This window comes from Rhopilema esculentum, chromosome 16, assembly GCF_057945365.1.
Source record: "Rhopilema esculentum isolate cy_ngs chromosome 16, ASM5794536v1, whole genome shotgun sequence".
In the NCBI taxonomy this organism is placed as follows: domain Eukaryota; kingdom Metazoa; phylum Cnidaria; class Scyphozoa; order Rhizostomeae; family Rhizostomatidae; genus Rhopilema; species Rhopilema esculentum.
Window position 1 is genome coordinate 15255397 of NC_142830.1, and position 18549 is coordinate 15273945.

General features: G+C 35.7%; 1 protein-coding gene across 2 annotated transcripts in view; it reads right to left on the minus strand.

Moving 5' to 3' along the window:
- Positions 1 to 8585: 8585 nt before the first annotated feature.
- LOC135682019 (polycystin-1-like protein 1) overlaps positions 8586 to 18549 on the minus strand; it is a 58963-nt gene continuing 48999 nt past the window's right edge. For both annotated transcript variants that reach the window (XM_065196718.2, XM_065196717.2), the window contains exons 51-55: positions 17581 to 17715; positions 17145 to 17366; positions 13673 to 13758; positions 12838 to 12946; positions 8586 to 11788 (exon numbers count right to left, since the gene is read on the minus strand). In XM_065196718.2, coding sequence (XP_065052790.2) covers positions 10565 to 11788; positions 12838 to 12946; positions 13673 to 13758; positions 17145 to 17366; positions 17581 to 17715 — 1776 coding nt within the window. In that variant the 3' untranslated portion in view covers positions 8586 to 10564. The remainder of the gene's footprint in view (positions 11789 to 12837; positions 12947 to 13672; positions 13759 to 17144; positions 17367 to 17580; positions 17716 to 18549) is intronic.

Below are 18549 nucleotides of genomic sequence, written 5' to 3' on the forward strand. Positions count from 1 at the left end.
ATTACCGATTTTGGATCTTATCAAGAGCAACTTACATTTATCAACACTAATAAATTTTTTCTAGAAAATTCTTAACATTTACAAAAACAGGCAAATCACATTTCCCATGCCTACTACAGCTTTCGTTCTAATTCTGTCGTTTCCAGCTACTGCTCTTTCCATATTCCTGTTCAATTGTCTTTTCGATATGAAACTGTAACTTTCTCAACATAAACTTATTTGCCACTGGTCTTTCGATTTTTTTGCTGGTTTGACCAATGGGTAAAGTTCTGTATAATTAAAATGGGAGCTCGAAACAAAAGAATTCTGTTTGAAATTTTCCAATGAATTTCAAAAGATACTTAAGATTAGCCTATGCCTTTTTGGATCAACTGCTTTTCTAGTTTGACCCAAATTTGAGACAGAGAGTAAATGTCTGAAAATCTTGCCAAATCATCAGGAGAGTCTTAAGGTAAGCCCACTACCAAAACTGTTTCTATTTATCTCAAAATGCAAAGGTAAGATAGCTAGCAGACATATCCATGATGAAATGGGGTGCGAAGATTAGATCTAAATTATTGCACCAATTTTTTTAAATAACTGTGAGTTAGAGACGTGGTTGCAAATCTGGTAACCCACTGTTTGTCTACTAGGCAGAGAGAATCGAGGGTTAGCTTGTGCCAATCAATGGGTCGCGGGTTTTAATAAGGGAAGTCAAAGGTCGTTTACGTCATTATAACAGGGTATGAAAGCTGGATTTACCATTTTGACATTGACGAAAACAATGTCAGTCTTGATTTCTCATTCTGTCAGTCGCAAACCTGAAGTTCTGGCAAAAGTTAGTTGCATCATATTTCCTCTGTTAAATGACACATTTCTACTATCCTGATGATCACTGTAAACATCATCTTGCATTTTAACCAAAACATCCCACAGGTTTGGATGCTAGGGGAATTAGTGCCCAAGAGCAGCTTTCAATGGGGTCTACATTGGCACCCTGCTCTTCTCATAAAGTCCACTGCATTGCAAGTTAATATCTCTACGAACATGCTACAAAAGTAATCCACCAAAACGTTACGACTTTATCATAACAAATAAGAAACCCAGTGTTAAGATGTGAAGGAGATAGAACAACGCATGTGCTCGAAAAAAACAGAAAGATAACTTGATATTAACTTCAATGGCCTACACACATAACTGTAATATTACAATCTGAAAAACTATAGAAACATTGGTCACATGAACTCATTCTCCTGCGCAAGGTCTACTAGGATACTACACCCAGCCGCAAATGAAACAGGTTTGACCGACTATTAATTAACCTATACTGTATCTAAAACTAAATGTGTCAAATATAAACCAATTACTATATCATATATAAAGTTGCTATAAAAACTTTTCTGCCGATCAATTTAGCGAGAGTCTTCAATGTTATTTAGCTACAATACTTAAGACAATGTCACATACGACGTATTCAGCAAACACTGGTTTCTGCTCTCGATAAACATGTCTCTCCTAAACCGAAAGTAGTGAGATCATATAACGTGCCTTTCATGAGAAAAGACATTAGAAATTGATTATGCTGAGATTCTTAAGCGAAAAGAGAGTTCAATAGAAATAAGACAGTCTCTAACAGGAAAATGTGCAAAAAGAAATAAAAAATATGCTAAATTGATAGATATGCTAAAATATGCACGTAAAGAAAAACCAGATGTAAAATTTACTAATCTTTATAAAACCCGACCTTTTGATGAAAATACAGCTACAGCACGATAATGTCGATCAAAATCCTTTGATAAGTATCGCAGTATTATAAAAATCAGGTTTAACTTTAAAAAAGTAACTTCCAAAGATGTACAAAGATTTACGAGAGATAAACTACAGCCCAGAAGAAAACAAGTAAATCTATGGTAAATAGCATTGCGATAATGTTACGTGAAAGTTCTTAGAATGTTGCTTATGGGCTTATCAAAACTTCAAGAAGCCAAATCATATGGCTTTAGCGACAACCAGGGGCGCAGTGGCTGGGGGGGCAGGGGGGGCAGCCGCCCCCCCTGGCAAAAATTTTGTCGGATTGTCGGAAAATCCAACGTTTGTCGGAAAATTTGAAATATTAGACAAAATGTAAGGTTTTCATCGATCCTGTCTAAAAGGTCGCATATTTTTTTAAACCTGTCGTAAAATAGTGCATGATCAACCCTTCTTACTTATTTTCATTAGAGTATTTTTCGGAATCATCGCATTGCTGAAATTTGTAAAGGAAATTAACGCTCTGGTCTCAGTTATTTTATAAACTCCCATTTCCGACAGTTAAAATTCAACTCAGTTCATTTCGAAATGAATTCGCTGGTTTTGTAGAAGACGCAAAAAGTTATTATTTTCGCCATGACTTAGAAGAGGAAAATTTTGTCGAGCGACGAATACGCAGAAAGAAAAAGATGCCAGGGGAAAATTGCATAGATGAATTAGAGGGAAATAGGGAATCCGTATATCATCGTGATAGTAGATACAGCTATCAGCTCAATGAATACAAGATTCACGTCTCATAAGGCAATTTTGACAGATTTTGCCTTACTCAACCCTGAATGTTTTCAAAAAACAATTGAAAGGCAGTTCTGTACAGTGTAATTCAAAATTAGGAGGTGAGTACAGCTCTTTCGCCAATAATTACCATAAATTTTGGAAAGTTAGAGAAAAGAGCAACCCTCTCCCGGCTGCAGGAGAAAGAGAAAACTTTTCAGTTCCATTCAGTTCTTCAGTTGATGATAAGTATAACCTGCAAAGTGCCTTTCCACAGCTGGTCCTTCTTTACAAGGTTCTCGTCACTTTGCCAATAGGTTCAACAAACTATGAAAGAGCTTTTTCAAAGCTGAGGATTGTAAAAAAATCGGCTACGGTCAACGATGGGACAAGACCGCCTTTCCTCTCTGATGACCAATCAACGTCGAAAGTGATATTTTACAGTCGATAGACTATGGTGACATCGTCGATTTGTATGCTGCCACACCTCTTTTGAGAAAGATGCTGCTTGAGTAACAGTTTATATAAATTCAGTTAAAAGAAAACTATTCTTTTGGACGCGTTATATCTATTTAAGGTTTAGCATAAATAAATGCAAAGTAATTATGATGCGACTTAAAACTTGCCAAAAACTTTTTGCTATAAACAGCTATAAACACTAACTTGACAGTTTATTGTCTAGTATAGCGAGAAGACTTGTGAGGTGTAAATTTATAACTAGTTGCAGTTTTGTTCATAGCGATTTATATTTGGTAAGTTTTGTTAGAATAAAGGCTATTGTTGAACTTGAAGGTGTATAACGAACGATCCATTCGTTAACGATTTCCAGATCCATTCGTGATATTGTAGTATCAAGTGTTGCAGTATATGCAGCAAGGGTAATCTTCAAGGAATGTATTGAGAAAAAATTTGTCGGAAAAATCATAGTTTTATCGGAAAATTTTCAGCTTTGCCCCCCCAAAAAGTTAACTCCCACTGCGCCCCTGGCGACAACGCAATGGAATTTATGTTTAATTATCTTCACAAAAGTAAAACAAATTAAGTTAAATTCAGATTTTAGTAGTTTGGTGGAAACAAAGCAGGGAGTTCCTCAAGAGTCAAAAATTGGCCCATTAATGTGTGAAATTTACATTGTTGACCTATTCCTTCGGTGGAACAAAAACAACCTATTCAACTACGTAGCAATTTGGTGGGTGGAATCAGAATCATCTATAATTGATAATTGGATTTGTGAGAATTTTATGATACATAACGGTGAAAATGGCTCAGATGTTAGAGGGGCTGACAACAGACTCAAGGGTCCGTTGGGTTCGAGGGTTCAAGGTCCAAAGGTTTGAGTCCCTGGCATGACCAAAATTTCACCTAGAGTGAGGAGAGTCACCAGCTCTCTGTAATTCCAGGCGAAGGAATCAAGAGGTGTGGTCACATCGAGAGAAAGGACCAGGACATTGCTCGATAAGCATAGCTTCTCAGTGTCCTAAAAACTACCTTCGAATGCTAGGTAGAAACAAATACAAAAGCAAATAAAATATAAATACAAGTTCTATCAAAGAAAGTAATAATAATAAATTGTTAGGAGTTATATTGGATCAGCAACTTAAGATAGAAGAACACATTAAAAGCTTTTGAAAGAAGCTGGCAAAAAGGGTTTAGCCAGGGTTGCTTCTTATATGATTGAATCTAAGCGAATGCTTTTAATGAGAACATTCATATGTTAATTTCTGTCCTCTTATTTGGAAGTTTTAGGGTAGGAAAAGTAATGGCTAGATAAACAGGTTTCAAGAAAGGATAACGAGAATAGTTCATAACCATTATCAATCAATTTTTGAACTACTAATAACAAAATGCCTCATTAAATAAATTTCACTATCTTGCGATTAAAATATGTAAAACTTCTACTGATTTGAATTAACCTTTCATAAATAAAATTTTTCCCATGAATTATTGTGTACATAACTTAAAATTCGAAACAGCAGATCCATGTCACAAAATATCAAGACTTGAGTCAATGACATATTAATGTAGCCAAACATGGAACTCGATCATTAATGAATTAAATACTTCCCCGCTTAACACATTTTTTAAAAAAAATTAATAATTTTCATCGTTCATTTGTACTTACAAAAGCGGAAATTCATTTTCCAGGTTGGGGGGGGGGGGGCAATGCCCACAAAATAAGCAAATTTGGCGACAAATTTGCATAATTTACCGACAAAAGCGTGTCTTAACGGACAGGCACTTGTCCCCCCCCCCCCCGCAATTTCTGTCACTGTGTACTTGTGACTTTTACAAACAAAACACACGCAACATTAGTTATGTATTTGTAATGATTTGTATAGTGTAATGGGGATTTAATCAGTTGGTAATCAGCTGTAGTGTAGCTAGATATTGTACCAACTTTAAATAAAGAAATAAAATGGCAGCACCTCCTTCACATCGCTTCTCTAGCATATGATGTTTCATAAAATGTCCAGTCTAAGTCATCTCCCCAAGAAACTGATGACATGTTTCTGATTATTGGCAGAGCCCGGTCGTCCTTCCTTTTAGGAGTTTTAGAATCCATAAACTGAAATATAAAAACTGCCATTATGTAATGTAGACACGAGTTCGTTTCAACCCTTTATTTCCAGTGGTGCTAGTCCCAGTCTCAGCGAGTAGTTGTTTTGAATACGTTCCGTTTTAGCATTGTTGCATAAAAGATTGGTAAACGATCCCGGGTGTTGTGGCTTGTGTTGATGTTGAAGAAGAAAATTTCCTTTCAAAGGGTCACTTTATGCTGTAAATTATTAATGTTTCAGTTTGCTAATGTTTATACATCGATATAGTAGCTCAAAATTTAGCGTGGGTAATTAGCTCTCCAAGATTTTGTTTCGTCTTATTGCAAAAGTCAAGGACTGTTTCTATAGATATAATGTACTTCTTTGTCTTTCAAAATGATGTCCCAATGAGTTGTGAGAATTTAACGGATGTTAATAGCTCGATTGCCGTATGGTGTGCTAAAAAGTTGCATGATAAAAAATATCTTTTCACTAAAGTGGCCGTGGTTGTGAGAATTTCACGATTCAATTGAATTCATTATTGACTTATTCCAAACTGAATCCCTGCAGCCATGTCTAAAGAAGCTCTAGTTTGTCTGAATTTTTCAAGATTCCTGATGAGTCTGACGCTTTCTTGACATTTTCATAAACATTTTCTGGCGTTTGAAGTGCTGTAATTTTAAAACATATCTCTGGGAGATACCCATGGAAACCCATCTCTCACACCCTTTTCCTGTCTCAACGTGCTCTTTAAAAAATTATGATGAATCAAACACTGAGCAACTTGAAAAAGGACAAACCTTTATCTAAAACCAAGTTTTTTGCATGATACGTTCATGATTTCAAATATAAATTTTTAACGTGAACAAGATGCTTCTACCAAGCTCAAAGGAGTTTCTGAATAAACAAATCTCTTCAAAAGGCAACAGCCTGTAAATTAAGTATAATTCTTGCAACAATCGTGCAAAATATGATACCAGCATGGAAACTTCTCAACCTATGTAGTCTGAGGTGTAGAATATGATGCAAAGCAGATTCAAGCTTAAAAGTTCCTCTGAAAGCTCTTTATAGAACGTTGAACTTTGTCCCAGTCCTCATAATGAAGAGTCACTTGTGAGCGATTTAGCAATTGGTATGTCTGCAAAATTTGGTATTATGCATGAACACAGATACACCATGAATTTTAGCACCATAACAATTGATTAACAGAGCAATGAAAACCTCATGTATGGGAAAGTTCTTAATTTGAACCAAACGGAACTTCCAACAATATATTGCAAAGTATTTGCTACTATCAGCTGGGTAAGTTGAATGCAACGAGAAGAGGTCCTACATTTAAAACTGGAGCAAATAAGAAACACCGCAATGCGACAAGAATGAACAACAATAAATACACGTAAATTAATGAAGGCTAATATTTCGCCCCGGCATACGGGGCTTCATTAGAGCAAAACTAAACGGACTAAAAATGTACACATTTAAAAGAGGCGATGATGGTGTCGGATTGGGTTTGTTTAGAGAGAGGGATGCTGGAGAAAACGACACACGATGAAAGAACCAGTATAAAATTGCCTTCTACATGCAAAAAGCGCCTTACTTTAACTTGAATTTTGTTGTCTCATTTGATATCCACCAAAAAGGCAGCATACTGTCATTTATTTTTGTTAACAAAAATGAATTAAAAGTAATAGTATCTGATAAAATGTGAATCTACCATGCTATCAAAGTTACAAAAGCTTATAAAAAGTTGGGATTAGCTTTAAATTCATCAAGATTTATCTCAATATATGTCTTAAGATTGAAGAAAAATGGATCAAAGCTTTTTTCTTCACCTTGAAAATAAGGTATACTGGGGATCTCCTGACACTCTACATATATTCTCCAAATCTAAAACTATGGTTTAGAGTTGTGGGGGTAAAAGTGACTTCAATTAATTAATTTGTTTGCCCTTGGATATTGAATTTGCAGCCTTTCTCTTAAAACCTGCATACTTGATATCTTCAATGCTAAAGTATTGTAACACCTTAATAAAAATGATAGAAGATAACTATTTCAAGATTATAAAAGATGATCAGAATAGGGGATTTCTGAATCATTCAACCCATACAATACTGATGATTTGAATGTTGATTGCATAATTTTATTAACAAACCGTCCCAAGCCATTCCTAGACAGCAAATCTATATGCATATGAATCCTTCAAAATAACTCTTAATTTAGATGAATCTGCTGGGCACGAAAAGAGGAGGTTTTATCCGAATCATCGCCAAGAGCAAAGATCCGAACGTCCATGTGCATTATGCAGTGTCAATAACACACGATCACTCTGGAGATAAATTTTTTTTTCTCTTACAATGCAATGCAGTAAAGAGAGAGTCTGTCACAATAAATTAACTTTTTAGCTATACTTTTTAGGTGTATGAAAGAAACAAACGAATTTTCAACGATTGTTAAAACACGTTTACTTTCGCTTTTGCAATGGAACTTGCCTATTGCCTTGATTGTCCGTTAGTAATTCCGTAGTTTAACTAGATATAACTATGGTTGGCTGTAATTCTTTTGTTTTAATTGATTGCAACTTTAAGTTCAAAATTTTGAAAATCCCATTGAAGTTAAGGATAATTTTTTCTGCACACTCTCAATGCACAGTTATAACTCTGAAAAATAAAACTGGACCTGAACCAGATAACAGGACTTCCTGCTACTATTCGCATAGTTGTTTCGAGCTTTATGCAGCATCAAATTCTCAAACAGAACTACAGCCTTAAGCAGCATTTTGCTAACCCGGCTTAAAACAAAAATGAAGTCGAAAATTATCCTTTTTTGCGTTACGTTCTCACTAACCCACTTGAAAAACGGATAAGTTCAAAAACGGGTCTCCGAGTGGATCATTTTTTAACCCAGGTATCTTTTAACCCATTTGTGGGCTAGTGGGAAAGCCAAACCCAGGTAGCTTTTGATCCACTTATAAACAACAACAACAACAGCAACAACCACAACAACAACAACAACAACCACAACAACGTTATACAAATAATTCAAAGACCATTGTTGTAAATCCTGATTTCTCTCACAGCTCAGCGTGATTTTTTCTGTTTATCATGATAGAAAACTGATTTACCCGAAGTGTAGAGGGCTAAGGACACTTTTCAAGCCTGGGTACATTTCAACCCAGCCTAGAGGAAACGATAAAAAACGAGTTAGAACGAGCTTAATGCAAACTTGCGTTGCCATTGACTCACTTTAAAAACGGATACATTTTAACCCGTTTTTGTTTTAACCCGGTTAGGTAGAAGGCTGCCTTAAATGTAGCAATTGGGAATCTTCAAGAAATCATACTGTAGCACAAATATCTTGATGCGTACGTTAACCCATTCACATGTTTAATTGTATCGTATTTCTGGTACTATATCCCATCTAGGCCGGAACAAAGCTGAATTTCAGTGTTCCAAACAGGCTCTACGTAAAAAGCATCAATATATCCTTAATCAAAATTGAAGTATTAATCAGATGGCATTAAATGCAGAGACAGGCCAGAAAAAAGATTGATTGAATGAACTTAATTGACAAATTTAATAAACTTTCATACAACCTTCTTCTTGGTAAATATTTATAGATTTCTAAACAGACCTAAACACATTATTTACCATTGCCATTTACCAAGACTTTTAATGAACTGTAAAATTTCAAAACTACAAAAAGCAACATTTCTCTAGAAACTGACTCTGAAAATAAATGAATAATGGCTGGCCAACCAAATCAAAACAGCGCAAGCAACATGATACATAAAACTTACAAAAAGTTCAATGGGCAAAGATCTGCTACGAAGACAAACATTAGTGACGTCGCGATGAAAGGCCTAGTTTTCTTACATTTGATTTGATTCAGAAATTTTCCTTCTCAAAGATATTGCGAATTTTCAAAAACTTTTGATGGTAAACTTTGGGATGGGAGTTGGGGGTGTGGTGATAGACTGGGTGGCCTAATTTCATTGTTATTTCGAAGTTTTCAGAAAAAGGGTGGCCTAATTTCATTGGGATTAGAACGTGATCGATTGCAAAGATGAGTTTCAGGAGAATTGAACATGAGTGTCAGTAAGGTTTTTTATTTTGTTTAGGATGAATACTCGGCGGCCTATAAGGAAAAGCTAAAAACTTTACATATCTGAAGCTTAGGATTATCAGATCATACTAGGCTGCCGAAAATCAGGAAATACGTTCATAAATGTTAAACAAAGATTAGAAAGCCATCCAGAGGCCATACTAATGTTCAGTGTTTGCGAAAACGTGCCAAATTGCCGAAGGCTAGTGTCAAAGAAAACCCTAAATTCAAGGGTTAGCTGTGGACCCCATTCAATTTGTCAACCCAGTCATGTTAGGTTTTACATCACACTTAATAAAGTTCAACTTTGTCAATCAAACATTTAGTTTGAATTAATTTTTTGTCATGATGGTTGTGGATGTGGAGGGCATAATTAGACAAAGAGCTACATTTGGAACTTCAACACAAATTGATATTGTTGTGATGATTTGATGGCAGCATATGTCAACGGAGGCCATTACAAAAAGTTAACTTGAAGAGAACTCAAGCAAGTAACAAAACATGAAAGGGCTTACACTCTTATAAGAACAAGCAAATTTAATTTCAGGGTGACTGCTCTTAATTTGTTCTGAAATTAATAGGGTGTAACCAGTGCAATTGCTAGCTTTTTTGTCTAGGGAAGTGTTCAGGCCTTATTTGCGAATAAAATAAGTGAGACAAACTTCGTTTGCCACCATGTTTGAATATTCACCGAAAAAGCACCCACACAACACTAAAAATCCTCGATTTTGAGATGAAACATTGTTCAAAATTGCATTTCGCAGAAGCTTAGCCTCAGCTTGTTCTAAATTTGTTTTTAAATTTTGAGCAATTTTGTGGATCGTGTTCTTATAAAATTATTCTTATAAAAAGAAAAGAGTGTAAGCCCATTTATGTTCTGGTACTTGCATAACATTCTGCATAACTGGTCTGCATAACGTTTTTTACTATCAAGGATAAAAATCGATTTGAAGGAGGGCTATGATTTTTAAATCTATCCTTCATCTTGTAAATTTTAAACATTATTGAAATACAACTGAATGCTATCTTACATCTTCAATTTAGGTTACTTTGGAGTCATAAAAAGTCAATAAATCTAATCAGTAGAGCTACCTTACAAGACTATCAGAATAGTTAGACTCAGGACAGGTTTTTGTCGTATACTTCAAGCTGTAGGAGATGACATCAAAACAAAAGCTAGAATTCTGGCAGGCAGCATAGATTATTAGCCGTGGTTCAAAGAAGAAATATTTCATAGCCTATGTATTTATTCAAAGTAAAAATTGCTCAGATCAACTGTTTTCTATCAGTTCGATTGAATTATGACTGCTGTTAGAAAATAAACCTATGACATTCTAAAATGATGCAAAATATACAAAAGACTTATCAAAAATAAATTCTGAATTTAATCTCTACATTGCGGCAACTGAAGATATTTTAGTTCAATCCTAAATCTCTAAAACATCACTACAAACCTCACTGTCTTCGTTATCACTACTTCGCATGAACCCACTGTCCAGACTAGGAGATCTTGTCTTGCTTACAACTAGGCCTCCATTGATCTGCTCTGGCGGGCTTTTCGGCAATGAATGCGTGCTGACTGATACCGACCGTGAGCTTGCAGTATCGACGCTGAGCGGGCATACCTGTGTCCTTTTGAATAAAATAGGCTTTTTCTTGTGTGTCATTATCTCCTGAACGGAAGGAATCTTTGGCCTTCGAAAAGGTGTCGTGTTTTCGTTGAATTTAGGAGCAAATTTGATGTTGGTTGCTACTGACTGTAAAGCTTTAGGAAGCAACGATTGCTCGTAGCGCAAGTTTGATGTTTGAAAGGGAATCTTTGGTCCGCTTTTCTCATCCTTATCAAAGCTGCCAACTTGTCCTTGGTGGGAAGAAAGGCAAGGATCTAAGTTATGTTTTGATGATACTTCTTCGTCCTCAAGCTGGGTGTCTACCTTAAACTTTGTGGAACAGTTTTTAATCTTTTCAAGCGTCTTATTGCGATGGAGTAAAGGAAGTTGAATTGGCGGAAGCGGCTTCAACTTTGCAGACTTCTTTGGAAATGGAGGCTGTGACTTTGGAAACGCATCAAACATTTCTAGACCTTGCTTCACTTCGCATTCATCTGCCTCAAGGCGTTCACGTGAGTCCTCTTTAGGCTTCTTGGACGACCAGTTGCTAACTTTTTCAAATGTTTTTCGAGAGCTAGACTGGGGAAGTTGTATCTTTGGGGGTGGCTTTATCTCGGCCGGTTTCACTTTAGGAGTCCTGAATGTGCTCCAGCTTGTCTTTACAAAATACCTACCACCGAATATGGGCGACATGATTTGGCCTAAGCTACCGAGGCGCTGTCTTGGTGGTTCCAGATAATGAATAACAGGCCCTTCGTATTCATCATCACTGTTTGAACTTGAAGGGTAAGCACCTCTGTAGTCGCCGTATCGATAGTAACCACTGTCCTCTGAATAAATGCTTTCTGATGTAAAGCTTATACTGTCCTTGGTGCTGAATGAACTCGGGTAGGCGGCCTCTTCAGAACTGTCCAGTGTGTAGTCATCTTCTGCTCCCACCTGTTTGCCAATATTTTCCGCAAAATCACTCATGTCGTATAAATTGCTCAATCGAAAGATCACTTCTTCAACTTGATATTCTATCTCGTCGTAGATATTTTCCTACAGCAGAAAGTTAGGCGAGATAAAACCTAAGTCAATGTGTGTACCTTGAAGGTACCTTGACATCACCAACAAAAAGACTATTGAATGACGAAACATGATTTTGGGAGGCTGACAGATTCAGTATATGTATGTGTCTTGTATGGCATATTTCAATATAACAATTGTCAAATTCTCATAAATTCAAATTCAAATTCAAATTCAAATTCATTTCATATTCAGCAACAATTTACAAAATTAGATGTCAATAAAGCGATTAATATTGAAGTATAATTCGCAGATTACAATAGCATATTTTTTTTTTAATAATATAGTTGCCTAGGATGCTAGGAGGAATCGGGACGGTTTTCGAGCCCAATACCCTAAATACTGAGTTGAAAATATAATAATGGTAACAATGAAAACCAGATTATATTACAGTGAAAACTATTGAAAATGATATGAATTCAAATTCTGAGTTTAAGAATTGCAAGGCAAAACAGATTTAGAAACGAAAAACAGATTATCGCCGGAATGAAATTAAGAAAATCAGTTAATTATAAGGAAAAGCTAACGAATTTGTTTACAAAAAATCAATGATAACAAAGTAAAGTAACCTAGTAAGTAACGAAGAAAACTCAAGATATGCGAGAAGTTCTCCAAAGATCAGTCATCATTTTTTCCAAAAAGCTTTTGAAAAATATGCAATAAAAACTAAAGAATAGGCCGTCTAAACACAGAATAGATTGACAAGGTGTCAAATTGTTCTCCAGAAATTCCTCACGGATCAAAAACGGAAAAGCAATAATGCTTAGCTAACCGAGGATTTACCCTGGAGTCTTCTGACTATTATACATCCTAAGGCTGGTCTAAGCAAGGAAGTTTTGGTCCCCTCCGTCATATTTATGAGTTTCGTGAGACTTCGCGACCTTTTCAATACAAGGCAAAGAGGAATCTCCAACAGGCAGCAGATTTTTGATCATTTCACTAGAGGAGTTAAGTTTCTCAACACGTACGCATTGCAGAATTTAAAAAGTACCAATTTCATTCGTATACTATGTCATACTAACCAAAGGAAGATTGCAGGATTTATATTTGTCTTCCTGTCCTCCAAAAAATCTTTTCAGAATATTACTGTAAAGCTGCCACCAGGCTTTTTTGGAAGAAAGCTTTTTAAAGCTGAAAGGAAAACAAACAAATATTCGTCTAAGGAAGCTTGAAATATTCGTCTAAGGTAGCTTAAAAATCAATAAATGTTAAATTTACGTTTGACTTTCAATTTAAGACTAGATATTCTTTCAAAATGAAGAAAGACTATTAAACTAAAATCAAGATAAAATAAGGAATCAAGATAGTCTAACTAAAACCCCTCGATTTACCTCCCTTTTCGCATCCCGATTTTCGGTGGAACGAGCTCTGTTGTCCGAAACAAGACCACCTTTGACAAGTGCAAGCCTTGGCAAGACGAATGAGCCGTTGCTCTTACATTTCTATCATGTTTTAGTACGGTTTCCAGCCACTCTTCCTTCGCCTGTCTTGTACGGTTTTGTATGTCCTTTGCGAAGGCATATTATTGTTAAAGCGCTCAAACGATGGATTCTATCGACACCCATAGCTGTGAACAATCAAACTCGCGGCCAAAAACAGATCACGAATAGATCAAATCGTCACTTTTTATGAATAAGAAGACGAAAACTCATTTTTTAAGAATTCGTAAGAATTTTCAAGGTAAATGTCCAGTCTCTTAGATCAAACGTCATTACTGGAAGAAGAGATTGTGTGATTTTTTTAAGACGAGTGAAATTAAAGTTGTTGTTGATATATAATCGAAAATAAGATTAATTATGAAAATTAATATGAAAAATATGTTGCTAAGTGAAGTATCCGAAAGAAGAATTTACTTACAATAATCCCAGGCTTTTAAGTAACCGTGTCCTTCTTTTCCTTGGAGTTTTTTCTACCTTGAATCGTCCGATGAAAAAAATCGCGGACTAAAAAAGAAGGCACATGATATAATAGGACGACACAAAAAACAACAATAAGGGATCTGCCTATAGGAGGCATGTTACAACGTTAGGACTGACGACATGTTTCCAAGTTGGTGTACAGAATAATGCTGACGATATTTTGATCCTATTAACACACCAATACATCACTACATATCAGGCATACGAACTACCTACCCTAGTTGCAGAAATCCAGTTTTCATGTAAAGAGGAAGAGTCAAATGTGGCAGCAGAAGGAAAAATGCTTCTAAAAATATGACATATTGTAATTGAGACCGACATTGTAGCAAGACCGACATCTGTGGGCCTCTTGTCCACCTCAAAACTGCATTCAGTGTTCGCCACCGTGGTCCAATGCTTGTTGAACAGACGAACAAGAGAAAATTTGTCAATAAGTTATTATTGCGCATGCTCTCTGACTCCAGGGCGGAGGGTTGCCTCACTCAATTGAAGATTTTTGCTCGCTCGTATACCTAACAAAGGCTACGTTGAGGCTCTCTTGAACTCATCCAAGTTTTGACACGGTCCAAACCACTGTAATTCGATCTTGCTTGAAGTAATCCATTAGCAAAAAAACCGTTCTTTTAGTTGCTATAACTTGGTTAATTAGGAATAGATATAACTGATGATACAAATATCAAGATACTCCACAGCTTTCTTTCAGATTGCTTGGTTGAAATTTATAAATCCTAAAAAAGTTTTGTGATGAGACTACACTTTGTAGCTCTATTGACAGAGAAAGCTTATACCAAAAAGTATTCCTTGCTATATGCTATATTATATCCTGTTATGTTTATGTTATGTTATGCTGTGTCGTGTTATGTTTCGTTACGTAACGTTATGTTATGTTGTTTTGGGTCGTGTTATGTTACGTTACGTAACGTTATGTTATGTTGTTTTGGGTCGTGTTATGTTATGTTACGTTACGTAACGTTATGTTATGTTGTTTTGGGTCGTGTTATGTTACATTACGTAACGTTATGTTATGTTGTTTTGGGTCGTGTTATGCTATGTTGTTTTAAGTTATGTTGCATTATGTTATGTTATGTTATGTTTTGTTTTGTTTTGTTTTTTGTTTTGTTTTGTTTTGTTTTGTTTTTTGTTTTGTTATGTTTTGTCGTGTTATGTTGTGTCGTGTCGTGATATGTTGTTATGTTATGTTATGTTATGTTATGTTATGTTATGTTATGTTATGTTATGTTATGTTATGTTATGTTATGTTATGTTATGTTATGTTATGTTATGTTATGTTATGTTATATGTTATGTTATGTTATGTTATGTTATATGTTATGTTATGTTATGTTATGTTATGTTATGTTATGTTATGTTATGTTATGTTATGTTATGTTATGTTATGTTATGTTATGTTATGTTATGTCATGTTGTGTCATGTTATGTTGTGCTATGTTATGTTATGTTTTGTCGTATTACTTAAATCAATAAAAAACAAGAAATTGATCAACTAGAGCTTCATTTCTTATAAAATATTGCGAGTATTTCGAATGTATCTCTGGGTCAAGATGAGACCACACGAATAAACAAGGATCTGAAAATATCCAATATGGAAGCTTAGCCTTTAAAATGCATATCTTTACTCCTTGTACGCACTGTACAGATTACGTAATAAATTCGATTCAACGGCATTCAATCGTCTTAATGAATAGGGCTGTTCAACTTATATAAACATCCACCTTTTGGTAACAGTTTACTTATATTTCTGGTGGTGATCTATCAATTATTCTTGGTATATTTATAATAAAGTACTTTCATGAGTTTCATCTTATATAACCAAAGTCTGTCCAAAGCTTCGTTGGCTTTCAACATCAGATGCAAATGCGCAATAGTAATTAACGACTTAATTTCTGCCATCTGCTGGCAAAATAGGAAGTAGCATGTTCTGTGGTATGGAAATTAGCATCTCGTATCAGAAGAGCCACTGTGAACACGAACCAAAAGAAGAATGAAACTGAATAACGCGAACCCTTGTCTCATGCGCATATCCTGCATTTCCCCTTTTTTGAATAAATTTATTGAAAAAACCCCTACAACAATGGGAATCTACACTCGCTTCCCAACAAGTCACCTTACAAGAACTTTCATGGTCAGTGAAGAACAAGCATTTTAAGTCAAGATTTGAGAGAGCAATAGAGAGGACCGGGTGTAGAGAGCTTTAAATAGGGCAATGACTATTGGCTGAAACCTTAAAACTACTTAGGGCAGTAAATGGCGAAGAAACAAGTGGACATTAGATTAAAGCTAGGTCAATGGATTTCGTATCAGTACCGCAGTTATGTACCGCCCATGCTGGGCTGTTGAGAACTCATTTAAATTGGGCTGCAGGGAATCTGAGATACATCAATTCATAGGTTTTCTTGGCATATGTTTGGAAGTTGACACCAGTTTCTTGGCACCAGCCAGCAATATGTATTCACTTCAAGGAAAATTCTTTCCGGGTAGACAAATTCTAGGGTCAAATTGCTCTTGATATTTTGGCGCTTTTGAATCATCGATTGTTTCTAAGAATTCAATTGCGGTGGCGCTTTAAAAACTTCTCGTAAAAAGCTGTGACATGCTAATCGTGCAAACATTTGCACACATCTACCATCTCCATGATTAAAGAACCTGAGCCACTTTACAGTTAGCGATAGGCATCAAATAACTCCAATTAGAAATACACAACTCGATTTTAAAACGAAAGCAGAAATGTTTTCGTGGCATAATCTCAAAGTGCCACTCCAACCAAAGAGTCTCAGTTCCTGCAAACTTTGAAAGTAATTTCTGCTGCAAAAGTAAGAAAGCCTAAAGTCGCTCTTTTCAGAAAGAAAAACCGAGCAAAGACGAATCGAATAGACGATGTTGCTAATAACTGAGGTACAAATCCGCAGCTTCGCACACGAAGCGAAATATGTTTTCAGGTTTACGTCAATCTTATTCAATAAACTATCAAAATGCAAGCGGTTGTAACTATAAAAAAATTCATAATAAGCAGTCTTAATCAAGTTGGATTAGCTGATCAAAAGGGGATTGCAGGTTTTGGCTGGAGATGCCTTTTAAATGAGTGTGCTAGATTTGATAAGATCATAGACGCAGAACAAACACCTGGGCAATGACCGATGAGAAGAAAATGTCTGTTTTGATTTTATGGTCTTCTTCGATATTCGAAACAAAATCTGACAAAAAAAATGACTTTAGAATTCTTTAGAGACACAAAGCATGTATGCCGATTAATTTTTTTCATTATTTTGCAGATCACTGAATCTTTGACTCAAGTCACCAAAACATGCTTAGAGACTATAGTACATACATATAGAAAAATATAGAAATATAGAAAAAAAATACCAAGAATGAAGCAGATGTAGTATGACCTACCATGAGCCAAAAAGCAAACACAGCCAGGGACGCCAAGATATTATACGCAAAAATCAATGAACTGCACGGTGCAACTTCACCTAATATGGCTGAATGGCCTCTGGTCAACACAGTTGATAGTTCTAATAATGTCGTCTCGCTGTCGGTAAATGCCCATCTTGATCGTCCACGAACCAAGGTTCCCACATGAAATAAAGCGGCAAATAGCAGGCCAAACATTACCTGGGTATAAGAGAAATGATTTCACATAGCGCATATTTTGCAAGTTTGTCTTTCTGCTTTTCTTATTTTTAAGTTAAAAGCTCTACAAGAGCATGTGCAATATTCTAACAGCTTACTGAGCAGAGGTTCAAAATTGGACGGATGTAGCAATAAAAATTTGACGTATAAACGTAGGGATCTAAACAAAAGTAGGGAGGCATGTGAATCAGCCTACCATAAAAGCCAGTAATTTGGGGATTACTGTCGCCAACAAGGTCAAGATAGCTGAGACTCTTGTCAAAACGCGAAGAATCGTAACAGCTTTCAACAGGACTAAAAAGAACAGCGTCGCATAAATGATCCTTGTCACCTGAAAACAAACAGAAAGGTTAGAAACCTCGAAAACATTGTTTCATACATTCACAGACTTTATGCTAACAACCTTTTTTATGGGGCCATCTCAAAAAGCTACATTGTGTCTCTACTTTGTACCATTCTGTCATACACAATATTCCAAAGAACAGACTGTATTCAAAGATCCTTTCTGGCAAAATCTAAAGTTTCAAGTGCACAAGAGTGAACAAGTGTTCAATAATACATCTGATAAAACTTCAAATAAAAAAACGGATTGGGTTTTGTTGTTGCTTCAACATGGTTTCAACGAATATAAAAGAGAACCATAAAATGTCTGCCATTGAAACAGCCAGACATTTCCAGCTAACTTTTCGAATCTGCGGGAGAGAAGGCGCGATTGAATTTACAACGAGTATAAAGGAGTGGATGTATTTAGTTGATTTTGACTAGAAACCGTCAATGGAAACATGGGTTAATCTGGAGGCTGATCCTGTTGCAATTCTTATGAGATAAAACGACAAAACCTGCTCATGTTGTAAAATAGAAATAAAAGAATAGTCTACGGAATTTAAAATTCTTAAACCAAATATACCATAATAATGCATCGGCAACGCATTACACTTCACCTGTCTTATTTTAATCACTCAACCAACTTATGTCAATAAAGGCTTTTCACCGGGAGATTGTAATTCAGGTATCAAGTTCTAAAGCTTCGAGTTGAAGTCATGAAAAAGGGTTTATTTTGCAAATTCAGTTCTTAATTAATAAAAAGAGAGAAACATAAATGACTTGGCATTCCTTGGCTTTCCAAAATGGGTATAGCAATATCAGTTTTTTCTTCAGATGAAAA